This window comes from Symphalangus syndactylus, chromosome 1 (genome assembly GCF_028878055.3).
Source record: "Symphalangus syndactylus isolate Jambi chromosome 1, NHGRI_mSymSyn1-v2.1_pri, whole genome shotgun sequence".
Taxonomy (NCBI): domain Eukaryota; kingdom Metazoa; phylum Chordata; class Mammalia; order Primates; family Hylobatidae; genus Symphalangus; species Symphalangus syndactylus.
This window is the reverse complement of record NC_072423.2, coordinates 89743343-89755714: the sequence shown is the minus strand read 5'-3', so window position 1 is coordinate 89755714 and position 12372 is coordinate 89743343. Positions and strand designations below refer to the sequence as shown.

General features: G+C 51.2%; 1 protein-coding gene across 1 annotated transcript; it reads right to left on the bottom strand.

Moving 5' to 3' along the window:
* On the bottom strand, nucleotides 1-10234 carry LOC129483055 (pepsin A-5-like). The gene is made up of 9 exons (XM_055279890.2): nucleotides 10008-10234; nucleotides 9479-9641; nucleotides 7102-7219; nucleotides 6123-6241; nucleotides 5244-5443; nucleotides 2907-3023; nucleotides 1629-1773; nucleotides 1429-1527; nucleotides 1-313 (listed from the first exon to the last, which is right to left on the bottom strand). The coding sequence occupies exons 1-9, from the start codon at nucleotides 10061-10063 to the stop codon at nucleotides 164-166; spliced, it is 1167 nt and encodes a 388-aa protein (XP_055135865.1). The 5' UTR covers nucleotides 10064-10234; the 3' UTR covers nucleotides 1-163.
* Between the last annotated feature and the right edge of the window lie 2138 nt (nucleotides 10235-12372).

Sequence of the window (12372 nt, the reverse complement as noted above, 5' to 3'; positions counted from 1 at the left end):
TTTCACTAGGTTATGTTTTTATTCTACGTTATTGGTAGGACAGGGAACAGGGCCAAGACCTCCACACTCCCCTGGGAAGAACAGTCAGGAGAATTAGATACATCTAAAGTGGGCGAAGGACAGAGGCCAGATCTTCCTGGGAGGTGGCTGAAGAGACTTAGGCTTAAGCCACGGGAGCCAGGCCGACCTGGTTGTTTGCCCTGTCGAAGACAGTGAAGTACTGGCGGATGAAGACATCACCCAGGATCCAAAGCTCTCCAGATTCGGTGGGGACATTCATGCCCTGGAAGCCACTGATGCAGCTCCCCTCGCTCTGGAGAAAAGGAGAATAAAAGTGGAGCTGGGACACTGATTCAGCAGTGATAGGCGCTGGGTGATAAATATCCAGGGCGCCCTGGTCCAGCTGTAAGGCACATGCAAGGAGGAGCTTCCTGGCTCAGTGTCCAGGGACTCGGCTGTTCTTGGCCTGGAGTGGGCCTGTAGAAGCTGTCCACTGAGCGACCGGTTTCTACGCGTTACTGGACATTATCTGGTGTTTCTGGCAGGCGCACGAACCCTGACATCAGCATCGGAGCTAAGGGGCTTAGGGAGAATTCAGCTGCTAGGAAGGAGTTTGAAAAGCCTGCCGCCACAGCCTTTTCTCATTATTATTCTGATCTGGTCAGGGACAAAGCCGATGAGCTATTAGCCCTCTTGCCTCATAAGTCACTGGGCTGCGACCTTGTCTGCACATCACCTGGGGAGCTTTGAACCCCCGCAGCCCCATCCCATTGCTCAGGCCTTGCCCTCTCCTAATGTAATGAGAATCAGTGGGGGAGCCCAGGCATCAGTGCTTCTTGCTGAGTGACAGGAGTCCACTGGCAAAATTAGTTTTCCACCTGACTTTATAATAACAGAAGGGAAAGAGTTTTCTTGTGGCTCGTATAGCTAAAGATTTGCTACTTGGTAGAGACGGTAGAAGTGTCGGAAGCCCCAGCCTATGGAAATTAGGATTTCCATTTGCCCAACCCTTGGTAGGTCTGATGTGATCAGTCCCACTTGGTTAACCTAACTGCACTCTGAGGGTGGGGAAAGCTGCCATCTCTACTTTTTGGATGCGAAAACTGAGGGTGAGATGAGTTGTAGCTTGCTCAGAATCAATGGGCTAGTAATTCAGACCCAGGACTTGGACCCAGGGGTCCAAATGGACCTTTAACCTCACTCCATTAACCTTTGCTTCACTTGTTCCCTTAGGGGGCTGTATTGAGTTCTTATTCCTGCATTTGTTTTTAATATATTCTTTTTCTCTGGAGGCTGTCTAGGGCAGATGTTCGTCTGCCTCTGCCTCTTGGCTTCAGCTCGTGGAAGTGCACTTTCCCTCTGCAGAGGGGTACTCTGTGGCCACATTCTGTGTGAACCCCTCTAGTGGATGGTCCAGAGCCCCCTCACCTGCAGGATGTAGGCACTGGATGGCAGGGGGTACTGGACTCCGTTGATGGTGAAGACGATGTCGGGCAGGCTGCTGATGGCTGAGCAGCTGACCACCATCTGGAAAGAGTGAGGGTGGAAAAGTTAGAAGCGTTTTCGTCGCTTCTGCCTGGCACACCCACTACTTGAGTGTAGAACAGAGCAGTCGGGGCTGGACTCACGTCGCCATCTGAGTTCTCGCTGGCTCCGATGTCGCTCTGGATGTTGGCAATGGGGCTGGTGGGGCCGGTCAGCAGAGAGGTGCCGGTGTCAACAATGGCCTGGCAGCCCTCAGCGCAGGCGATGGTCTTTCCGTTCATGGTGATGCTGAGGGCAAGAAGCAAGTTAAGGTCCCTGAGCCCTCAGGGGTACATCTCTCCAAGGGGGAACCAGGAGGTGAGCCCGGACATTTCTTTCCCACCCATCCATTGGCCGATGCGTGAAATTTCTGTTCCTATCATTCACGCACTCATTCATCCCGCATTCATTTACTCTACAAATATTCCGCAAGTGCCTACTCTCTGCCAGGCATGGGAAATGCCAAGCTAAACAAGACAGCCTCACAGTTCCAGGCTGCAGGTAGCTCCCGGCCTAGCTGGCAAGATAAGTAATGTTGGCAGAAGGGCAAGATGATAAGCCAGGCATGCGGCAGGGAACAAAAACAGGGTCCAGGATGAGAGGTGTTGGAGGGGAGCAGCCAGGGGAGCAGACACCCAGGGATGCCAGGCAGGTGAAGAGAGAAGGAGGACGTCATCAGGGGACAGTATGCGGAGTGGGACAGAGACCACAGGGCTGGAGCAGGAGTTGGAGGAGCTGGTGAAATTCTAGCATGGCTGGGCAGACATGAGGTGATCCATGTGTCCTGGTTTGCCTGGGCTGGTCCCAGTTTTAGTACTGAAAGTCTCTGTCCTGGGAAATTGTTCATTCTTGGGAAAACCCACACAACTGAGCACCGTAGCAGGCTAGCTGGGGGAAGAACAGCGCGGAAATGAAGCTGCAAGAGAGACCAGGGAGGCCCTGAAGGGGAGGGTGGAACCAAGTGACTTCACACAATTTCTTAGGCATTTTGGCCACTTCTAGACTGAAAGTGACATGTTTCCTCGAGTGTGAGGAGCGTGTGCTGGTTCACAGGCCCCTTAAATTGTGAGATGTGTGGACAGATGGGTCCCCCAGCTCTCCCCAGGGATGCTGGTGGATGGTCCTTCCTCTGTGAGTAGGAGGACAGTGGCTATCTCACCCTTGCAGAGTCTCGGCTTCCCAGACAGCTCTTCCCTCCTCCTGCAGGGAGGTGTCTTTCTAGGGGTCTCTGTAGCTTGGCCCACTTCCACTTTCCCCGTGGAGTGTGTTCCCCTGTGGCAGCTATTCCTGGGGGTATTCTGGAAAGCTGGTTAGCTATGAATCCATAAGGACATGGGATCTGGGGCCCAGCCCTGGATGCTGCCCGTCCATGGCAGTCTCACCTGTCCACGGTGATCTGCCAGTAACCCTCGACAGTAACAGGCACCCAGTTCAGACTTCCAGAGTAGTAAGAAGAGTCAATGCCACCAAATATCACCACGCTGCCACTCTTGTCATCGCTGTGGAAAGTGAGGGGAGAAGACATGAATTTTTTTGTTGGTCCATTTGTGTGAACATCTGCTGTTGCCTCCTCAGAGCTACCCTTGATTGGGCACTTTCCAGGGCTGTCCTGGGGTGTGACCAATGTGGTTTCTTTTCCTCTTAGGCCAGGGCCCATGCAGTGGGCACTGTCACTGTTATTTCCACTTACCATGAGGACACTGAGCCTGAGGGAGGTGAGGCCACCTGCCCAAGGTCACACAGTAGGGGAGTGGTGGCATTACGTTTGGAAGAACACAGGCCTTATAGGTTGAGTGTGTGGTTTCCACCGTGGTACCTACTCTAGTTGCCATAGGGACCCCAGGGAAGTAAATGCGTGACAGTGTTGGCTCTTAAGGACTTGATGGTGGAAGTCACTGGTTCTTAGCTGGGAGCAGTTTTGACCCCAGGCAAAATGTCTGGAAACATTTTGGATTGTCATGATTGGGTGGGGGTAGGGGATGCTGCCGGCATCTCATGGGTAGAGGCTGGGGATGCTGCCAAACATCCTACAGTGCACGGGACAGTCCCTGGCGGTAAGGACTTATGCTGGTCTGAAATGTTAATAGTGCCCAGATTGAGAAACTCGGATCTGGCTGGGGAGATACAATGGCCCCACATGAAATATTTAAGTGCTCATAAAGGCAGATGACGTTTCAGAGCCACCTTGGACATTAACTGGCCAAGAGAAATACATGACAAAGAGCCTTCCTGTTGTAAACTGCAGGAGTCCTTGTTATTGCAATATTCATTTTCTAAATCTCTGCAGTTTCAGGTTAGATGTGGAAGGAAATGTAGATGGCAGTAAGCTATTAATCATCTGGGGCTGGGTGCGGTGGCTCACGCCTGTAATCCCAGCACTTTGGGAGGCCAAGGCGGGTGGATCATGAGGTCAGGAGATCGAGACCATCCTGGCTAACACAGTGAAATCCCGTCTCTACTAAAAATACAAAAAATTAGCCAGGTGTGGTGGCGGACGCCTGTAGTCCCAGCTACTTGGGAGGCTGAGGCAGGAGAATGGTGTGAACCTGGGAGGCGAAGCTTGCAGTGAGGCGAGACTCAGTCACAAAAAAAAAAAAAAGAAATTAATCATCCGAGAACTGGCCATTTCTAAAACATGACCCCACTCACTGAACCCACTCAACCTTTGCTGTGAACATCTCACAGTGCAATGCAATATAGTGAGGACCTAGACGCGTAGTCACCAAGCGAGGAAACACAGGAATGACGGCGAGTCCTTTCAAGAGAGGACGACGTACGTGAGTGTTAGAGGAAAGCTGAATTCTCAAGAAACTGGAGGATGCCCTCAGGTATTCTTGCATAACACTCTACTCAGCCCAAACTGACATTCGTTTTATTCTTAGTTCATTTGTTTGTTTGCTCATTTATTCTTTGTTCATTCCTAGAATTAGCCCACGTCACACATGGAACCTGGATTTTGTTAAGTCTTAAAAGAAACTTGCTTTCATAATTGAAAAATGTCATCATTCATGATACGTCTTGATCAAATCTTTTCATTTTTGTGCTATGGAATTTTGGTCTAAGTGTATTCACTTTATTTTATTTGTTTGTTTACTTATTTATTTATTGAGATGGAGTCTCGCTCTGTTGCCCAGGCTAGGATGCAGTGGCACAATCTTGACTCACTGCAACTTCCGCCTTCCAGGCTCAAGGGATTCTCCTTGCCTCAGCCTCTTGAGTAGCTGGGAGTATAGGTGCCTTCCACCCTGCCTGGCTAATTTTTGTATTTTTTAGTAGAGACGGGGTTTAACCATGTTGGCCAGGCTAGTCTTGAACTCCTGACTTCAGGTGATCCTCCCGCCTCAGACTCCCAAAGTGCCGGGATTACAGGCATGAGCCACCACGCCTGGCTAAGTGTATTCACTTTCAATGGCATCTTTGCGGGCCAAGGATGAGGGAACTGGCACTGAGGGGCAAATGGCTGATGACATTTGAGTTGTGCACATCAAGGGGACAAAGATGCTGGTAAAATAAGATGGAGTGCACATGGCCCATCAGAGATAGACTTGGCACCATTACTCTCCAAAGACACATTTCTCCAGCCTCAGACATTGACTTTCAAATCCCTTGCTTCCCAAGTCCCTCTCCATCGCAGGCAGCCTTGGACAGCTCCTGCTGGGCCAGAACACTGTGACCTGTGGAGGGGGAGGTGGGAGGAGGCCCCTCTCTACCCAACTTACGCGCTCAGGTAGACAGAGAAGAGGTCCTGAGAAACCAGGCCCTGGTTCCAGATGTTGTCAAAGACGGGTGTGGCCCCGGAGGAGGAAATGCTGGGATAGGCCAGCCCCAGGATGCCGTCGAAGGGAGCAAAAAACAGGAAGGAGCCGGGTTCTGTCTTGCTCAGGCCGAAGATCTGATTGGTGTCAGAGATGCCTCCAACCTGGGTGGGGGAACCGAAATGATGTTCACCGTCAGGTCATGTTCACTGAGCTCTGGGTGCCAGCCTCAGGCCCAGAGCCACCCTGGTTCATCTCATGCAGGACTTGGCTTCCAGGGTATCAGCCCGGAAGGAGCGGAGAGGGACTGTCTCCTGGAATGCTCATTGCTCTGCTGGAGGTAACCATGGTAGCTGATCTCCAGATGGCCACAGTCTATGACTCAGGGTGAGATTTTGCTGGAGAACAGATGGTCACTGTGTGTTTGTATTTCTGATGAACAAATGCAAAGCAGACCCCAGGCAAATCAGGGCCTTTGACCCCTGCCATGCCCCGAAAGTAACAGGGAGGGCTTGGGGAGATTTCGTGACTTGGGGGTGCTGCATGTTGGGAGAAGAAGGAAGAGGAGGAGGTGCCAGTAGAGAATTGAGCCTTTACTGACTCTCCCCACACTCCATAACATTCAGCTTGGGTGGAGCTGGGGCTGGCTTATGGCTCCTGGCACCCCACCCTTTTACTCACTGCCACCCCAGCTAGCAATGTCTGTGACATGTCTGCGGCTTCTTCCCCACCCTGCACCCCCAATCAGGTTACATTTGTGATCACCAAGACCCATCTTGCTGGAATAAGCTTATTTTGGGTGTGCCTCATGGCGGGATGCAGCGGCAGCCTGCAGGTGCCCACCTGGACAGTGTCGTATCCGAGGATGCCTGTCATGCTGCCGGTGCCGTAGGTGATGGAGACTGTCTCGCTGGTGGACTTGTACGTGGAGGAATCCTGAGGGTTGAAGCGGTTGTGATCCACTGCAAGGACAAGCGGTGATTGTTATTCTCTGAGCTGGGTGAAGGTCATGAGCTGGGATGTCTTCCTGGGACGGGGTACCCTGGCCCTGGGACGGGCTCTGGAGGTGAGCAGTGACCTTTCCCCCAAGACCCTTGGACCCCAAGAGACCCCAGGTCCTGTCCTGTCTCGTTGAACTACTGGGACCCTTCATTGATGGCAGGTCCCCAGCCAACCCCAAGGGCCTCCTGGGGACCCCTCTAGGCCAACATCGAGCGGAGCAGGCCCGTGGCTGCCCAGTGACAAGGGCTTTCACCCTCCAGCCCCCGCCAGTCCTCCCATTATGATGTGGACAATGCCACAGGCACCTCATCTTCATTAAAACTCAGGTGAAAACACTAGAAGAGGAAGGAACCTGCAACACACATTGTTCATGACTTCCAAAGACAAACTCTCTTTCATTAGCAAACCAATGATTCTCTTTTTTTAAATGAGCTCAGCACTGACCTCTAGCCTGTCCTAGCCAGGCTTTGGAGCCATTTTCTCACACTGGACTCTTTCCTGGTGGGCTATTCTACAGCCCTTTGGCCCTGTCTTGCTTTGGGCCCCCCATACTTCCTCTCCCAGGCTGTGGTTATTTAGGAGAGCTTCTCTCTGCCCTCAGACTGTGAAGTCTTTGACCACAGGGATCACATCACTCATCCCTTTACCCTGGAGCATCTGAGCTCAGTGCTTGGCATGTAGTAGGTGCTCAATAAATGCCTGTTGAGTGGCTCCAGCAGGCTTGAGGTGGGAGCTGTCGGAAGCCCGCAGGTGTTCAGGGTTCCCCAGGGTTGGCTGGTGCTGGGGAGCAAGAGTGGGGTAGGGCGGGCTGGGCACTTACGGCAGGCGAGACTGTAGCAGTAGACTGAGGGCACCCAGAGGTTGGAGGAGCCGGTGTCAAAGATGACGGTGAAATCCTGGGCAGGAGTTCCGATGCCGATAGTGCCGAAGTACTCCACCTGCCGAGGCCAGGACAGGGCAGTTCACGGACCGGGGTCTCTCTGTCGAGGCCTCCCTAGGGGCTGTCTCTGGGTCATCTCCTCAGTCCGCCTCTCCACCTTTTCCTTCATTCCTCACAGTTCTTGTCTTTCTCTTCCCAGCCACTGCCTTCATCCTTCAAAGCCCAGCTGTGGCGTCCCTTCTTCCTTGAAGTCTTCCCTGATTGCTCCCCCAATTTACCCTCTGCTCTCTGCTAAGCACCACAAGCACCTAACAATCTGCTGTTCCCTCTTCAGCTGTTGTCTTGTCTGTCACAGTCTTCCCATCCTTATAGTGCATGTTCTCGGAGGATGGGGGTGGAAGCTTCTAGCACTGGGCAAGTGACAGCTTCAGTGCTTGTGCCTTAAATTGTGTATCTGAAGCTAAGCAAGCCACCTAAAGATGGAAACCTGTCCAGTTTTCTTATTTCTGCATCTAGGTGTGTACAGCAGGTTGCAAGAAAGGGCATTGCCAGAATTTTTATTCTTTTTTTTTTTTTTAAGGCAAGTCTCGCTCTGTTGTCCAGGCTGGAGTGCAGTGGCGCGACCTCGGCTCACTGCAGCCTCCTCCTCCTGGGTTCCAGTGATTCTCCTGCCTCAGCCTCCCAAGGTGCTGAGATTACAGGTGTGTGCCATCATGCCCGGCTAATTTTTGTCTTTTTAGTAGAGACAGTGTTTCACCATGTTGCCAGGCTGGTCTGGAGCTCCTGACCTCAAGTGATCCACCTGCCTTTGCCAATCAACCAGTATTTTCTTCTTAGTGGCAGCATTTTCCCCGCTTGCCCACTCTTTTCTCGCCACACTGGTCTGCTTGCTGTTCTTTGGCGTTGACCAGTCACTACTGCCCTAGGGCCTTTGCACTGGCTATTCCTTTTGCTAGGAAAATGTTTATTCTAGATCTTTCCTTGGCTGATCCTTTTATCAAATATCAGTCATTCAGATCTCTAGTGAAATGTCCCCTCTGCCAACAGGCCTTCCATGACCACTTTATCTAAATTTGCCCCCTCTTTATCTTCTTTTTCCCCATACTCCAATTAATTAATTTATCATGGCCGTCATCATTACCTGAAATTATCTTACATGGTTGTTTATTTGTCATCCCCTTTAGAGTATAAGCTCCAGGAACTTTGTTTATTTACCATCATTTTGGCAACTTGCATAGCCTCTGGCACTTAGAGAGGTGCCAATATTTGTTAAATATTTGTTAACTAAATAAATGTGCTAACTAAGCCTCTTACCAAGGGCCTGCCAGACCCCATGCTAAGCACTCCAGAAAACATGATTGTGTTAATCCCTGGCAACAACCTCTGATGGTAGATATTAGTGGTTCTGTTTTCCAGACCAAGAAACAGGCTCAGAGTATTTAAATGACTTGGCCAAGGTCCTGTGGCTTAGAGGCACTAGGACCCACATTTTCATCAGGTCTGCTGGATGGCAGAGGCCAATCTCTGAACCACGGGCATCACTGCTTTGTGCCCTCTGCCCTGTGCCAGGCACAGAGGGGACATACAATATCTGTGGGAAGGCAGGGTGTTTGCTATCGGCTCTCAAATAATTAAGTCAGGGTGATCTTTCTGAAACTCAGATCTGATCTTGTCACTCCCCTGTTTAAGATAAATCAGTTGCAGTTAGAATGGAGCCTCTCTCTGTCCACCCCTCAGCTCCTCGGGCCTCAGTCTGCAGCACCCTTCTTCCCTCCCTCTCGGCTCTCCTTCATATGCACTGTGCTCCCGCCTGCTACAGGGTTTGGCACAAGGGATCAGGCTATGCGGAGTTCTGTCTTGTTCTCTTGGAAAGTCCCACTCTTCCTGCATGGCTCCAGGGAGGCTCCCTGCCCAAGTGGCAGACTCTCGCAGTGTGACAGCTTCACTCTGTAGTCCTCCTGCTGCCTGCTCTTTTCATTGGTTTGCAAGACTCCTTGATTACTGTGTTTGTCTCCTAGGCTATGAGTTTGTTCACCGCTGTTTCCCACTGAGCCCAGCACACGCCCTGACATATAACGAGGCTCTCAGAAGAAATAAACATTGCATGAACGAGTGAACGAATGAATGAATGAACAAAAGAGCAACAGCTCTGACTGTGAGCTTTCCTGCCTGCCCCAGGCAACTGACATCTAGGGGGCAGACTCTGGGTCATTGCCTGGAGCCTCAGAGCCCAGGCCCATCCTCCAAGACCCCTGGGACACCCTCTTTCCTGCCTGCCAAGTCCTCAGAGCTGGCCCCACCACTTGCCCACACTCACATCCAGGTAGTTCTCCAGGGGCTGTTCATCTACCAGGGTGGGAGCCTCCAACTGGGGGAAGTACTTTCTGGCTGGGTTGAGGTTGTGCTTCTTCAGAAAGTCCTTCAGCAGGCCATGCTCGGACAGGGTGCGCCTCAAGGACTTCTTTCTGATTAGGGGGACCCTGTGGTTTGGAGAAGGAAGAGGAATTAGGCAAAGATTCTCCTGACTGGGTGCTGTGGCAGCCCCAGAAGGGAAGGGAAGCTGGTCTAAGAGAGGAAGAAGGAAGGAAGGGAGAAGCTCCCACTTCTGCCCTATAATGCAAAGAAGTTAAGCTGACTAGGGCTGGAGCTGGGAACCAGACTCAGGCTGGGCCCGAGTTTTAACCATGTCTGCAGGGCTGCCTCCCAAAAGGGCAGAGAGAGAGACGCAGAAAAGGCAGATAGAGACAGCCGAAGAGAGAGAGAGAAAAAGGGAAGAAGGAAGACACGGGAGGAAAGGAAGGTGATGTGAGAGGCAGCGTCTTCACACCCACGCCACCCGGACTCACTTGTACATGATGCACTCAGAGAGCGCCACCAGACCCAGCAGCAGCAGCCACTTCATGGTTGTTCCCGGATTCCAACTCGAGGGAGACGGCAAGACGGGAGGAAGGTGCAGAACAGCAGCATGAGCTGCCCCTTATATACAACTTGGGTCCCGCCTTATCGGCCTGGGAAAGTCACCGGTTCCCCTGATCCCAAATAGAAAAGCTCCTGATAAGATTGTGGCTGCCCTGAGCCACATTCTGAGACCTTTCCAGCTGAGGCACTTTCCATTGTAACCTTGTGCCACGGGGAGGGGGGAGGGTGCCATGGGGGTGGACCCGCAGAGACAGAGAGGAGCAATGACCTGGAGGCTTTTTTCTTTTCTTTTCTTTTCTTTCTTTCTTTTTCTTTCTAAGCAATGACCTGGAGGCTTATTTGTTTTCTTTTCCTTTGTTTCCTTTCTTTTCTTTCCTTCCTTTTCTTTCTTTCTTTCTTTCTTTCTTTCTTTCTTTCTTTCTTTCTTTCTTTCTTTCTTTCTTTCTTTCTTTTCTTTCTTCCTTTCTTCCTTTCTTCCTTCCTTTCTTCCTTTCTTCCTTTCTTCCTTTTTTCTTTTCTTTTTCTCTTTCTCCCTTTCTTCCTTTCTTTCCTTTCTTTCTTGATGGAGTTTTCCTCTGTCGTGCTGTCAGAGGCTTATTTCTGAAGCATTGACAAGGGCCTACGATAAAACTTTACAAGCTGAGCATTTTGACAAAGTTGGTTAAAAGTGCGTTTAACGCAGCATTGGACGGATGTGAAGGAGCCCCAGGTGGCCTGATTTGTCCCAGAGGGCACGCAGCTGGGTTTTTAGAGAGCAGCCCCCCCCGACTCAGTCACAGGTGGTACTGGTTGTGGTCACTGCTTATCCACAGCACACTGGGCGGTCGGTCGTTTGGGACTCGGGACACAATTCCCCACATAAGTGTCCTTGTGTGGGGTTGTTGGGCATCTGACTAGCCTATGGGACTTGCAGCTTGCTTTTGTTGGCAACTGGGCTGAGTCTGGGAAGGAGATGTGCGCAGTACACGGGGAAGGAGGGAGAGAGCACCGGGAGAATGCTGCCTTCCCTTCTTGGAGGAGGCAAACTTCAGACAGGCCAGGTATGTCTTTGGAATCTGCGTCCCTCCCTTTTGGCACCCCTTCTCTTTCTTTTGCTCCTTTCCCACCCTCTCCACCTTTGAGATCCCACCTGGGTCTGATTTCTCCAGGTGCTCCAGGCTTACAACTAGGTTGAAATCAGCTACAATGGAGCGAAGCAATCTGGGCAAACAATTCATACTCGTGGTTGAGTGACTTAGAAAGAGGATGCTTGGCCGGGCGCCGTGGCTCACACTTGTAATCCCAGTACTTTGGGAGGGTGAGGCAGGTGAATCACCTGAGGTCAGGAGTTCAAGGCCAGCCTGGCCAACATAGTGAAACCCCATGTCTACTAAAAGTAGAAAAGTTAGCTGGGCATGGTGGTGGGCACCTATAATCCCAGCTACTCATGAGGCTGAGGCAGGAGAATTGCTTGAACCCAGGAGGCAGAGGTTGTGAGAGGTGAAGCCATCTGGGCTTCTGAGTTGGGTAGGTACTTGGAGAACTTTTATGTCTAGCTAAAGGATTGTAAATGCACCAATCAGCACTCTGTGTCTAGCTAAAGGCTTGTAAATGCACCAATCAGCACTCTGTGTCTAGCTAAAGGGTTTGTAAACGCACCAGTAAGCACCAGCTATTACACTCACTGTGAAGGTCTGCAGCTTCACTCCTGAAGCCAGCGAGACCACAAATCTACCAGAAGGAATAAACTCCGGACACATCTGAACATCTGAAGGAACAAACTCTGGACACACCATCTTGAAGAACTGTAACACTCACCGCGTGGGTCCGCGGCTTCATTCTTGAAGTCAGCAAGACCAAGAACCCACCGGAAGGAACCAATTCGGGACACAGTTGCAATGATCTGGGATCTTGCCACTGCACTCCAGCCTGGGCCACAGAGCTAGACTCTGTCTCATCAAACAAACAAAAAAAAAAAGAAAAAAGAAAAAAGAAAGAGGACACTTACCAACCCAATGGATCCTCCACTTTGTGAGATTTTATTCAGTGGACAAAGTAGAGTGAAAACTCTGATGCATAAATTGCTGGGCAGGAGGACAGGGGAGGGGGAGGTCACCAGGTAGACAGGAAGCCCTGTCTCAGGGTCTTGTTCTGAAATCAGATCCCCTGGGGCATCCTCAGACTGTCCAGCCATGAGAGCCACAGGTTCTATAAGAGCTCCAAGTTGCTCCCAGTGCCTCTAGGTGAGTATTCGGGAGTGGGCAGTGTGGATAAGTTCAGGGACAGTGGTGGTTAGCAGAAAACACATTGACA

What these genes read in the sequence shown, in the direction of transcription:
- LOC129483055 (XM_055279890.2), bottom strand. Translation starts at nt 10,063, where the DNA reads ATGAAGTGGCTGCTGCTGCTGGGTCTGGTGGCGCTCTCTGAGTGCATC. An exon ending in CTGCTACAGTCTCGCCTGCC is followed by an intron (nt 6,242 to 7,101) that starts GTAAGTGCCCAG and finishes TTGTCCTTGCAG; the next exon opens with TGGATCACAACCGCTTCAAC. An exon ending in TTCTCTGTCTACCTGAGCGC is followed by an intron (nt 3,024 to 5,243) that starts GTAAGTTGGGTA and finishes CACTTTCCACAG; the next exon opens with CGATGACAAGAGTGGCAGCG.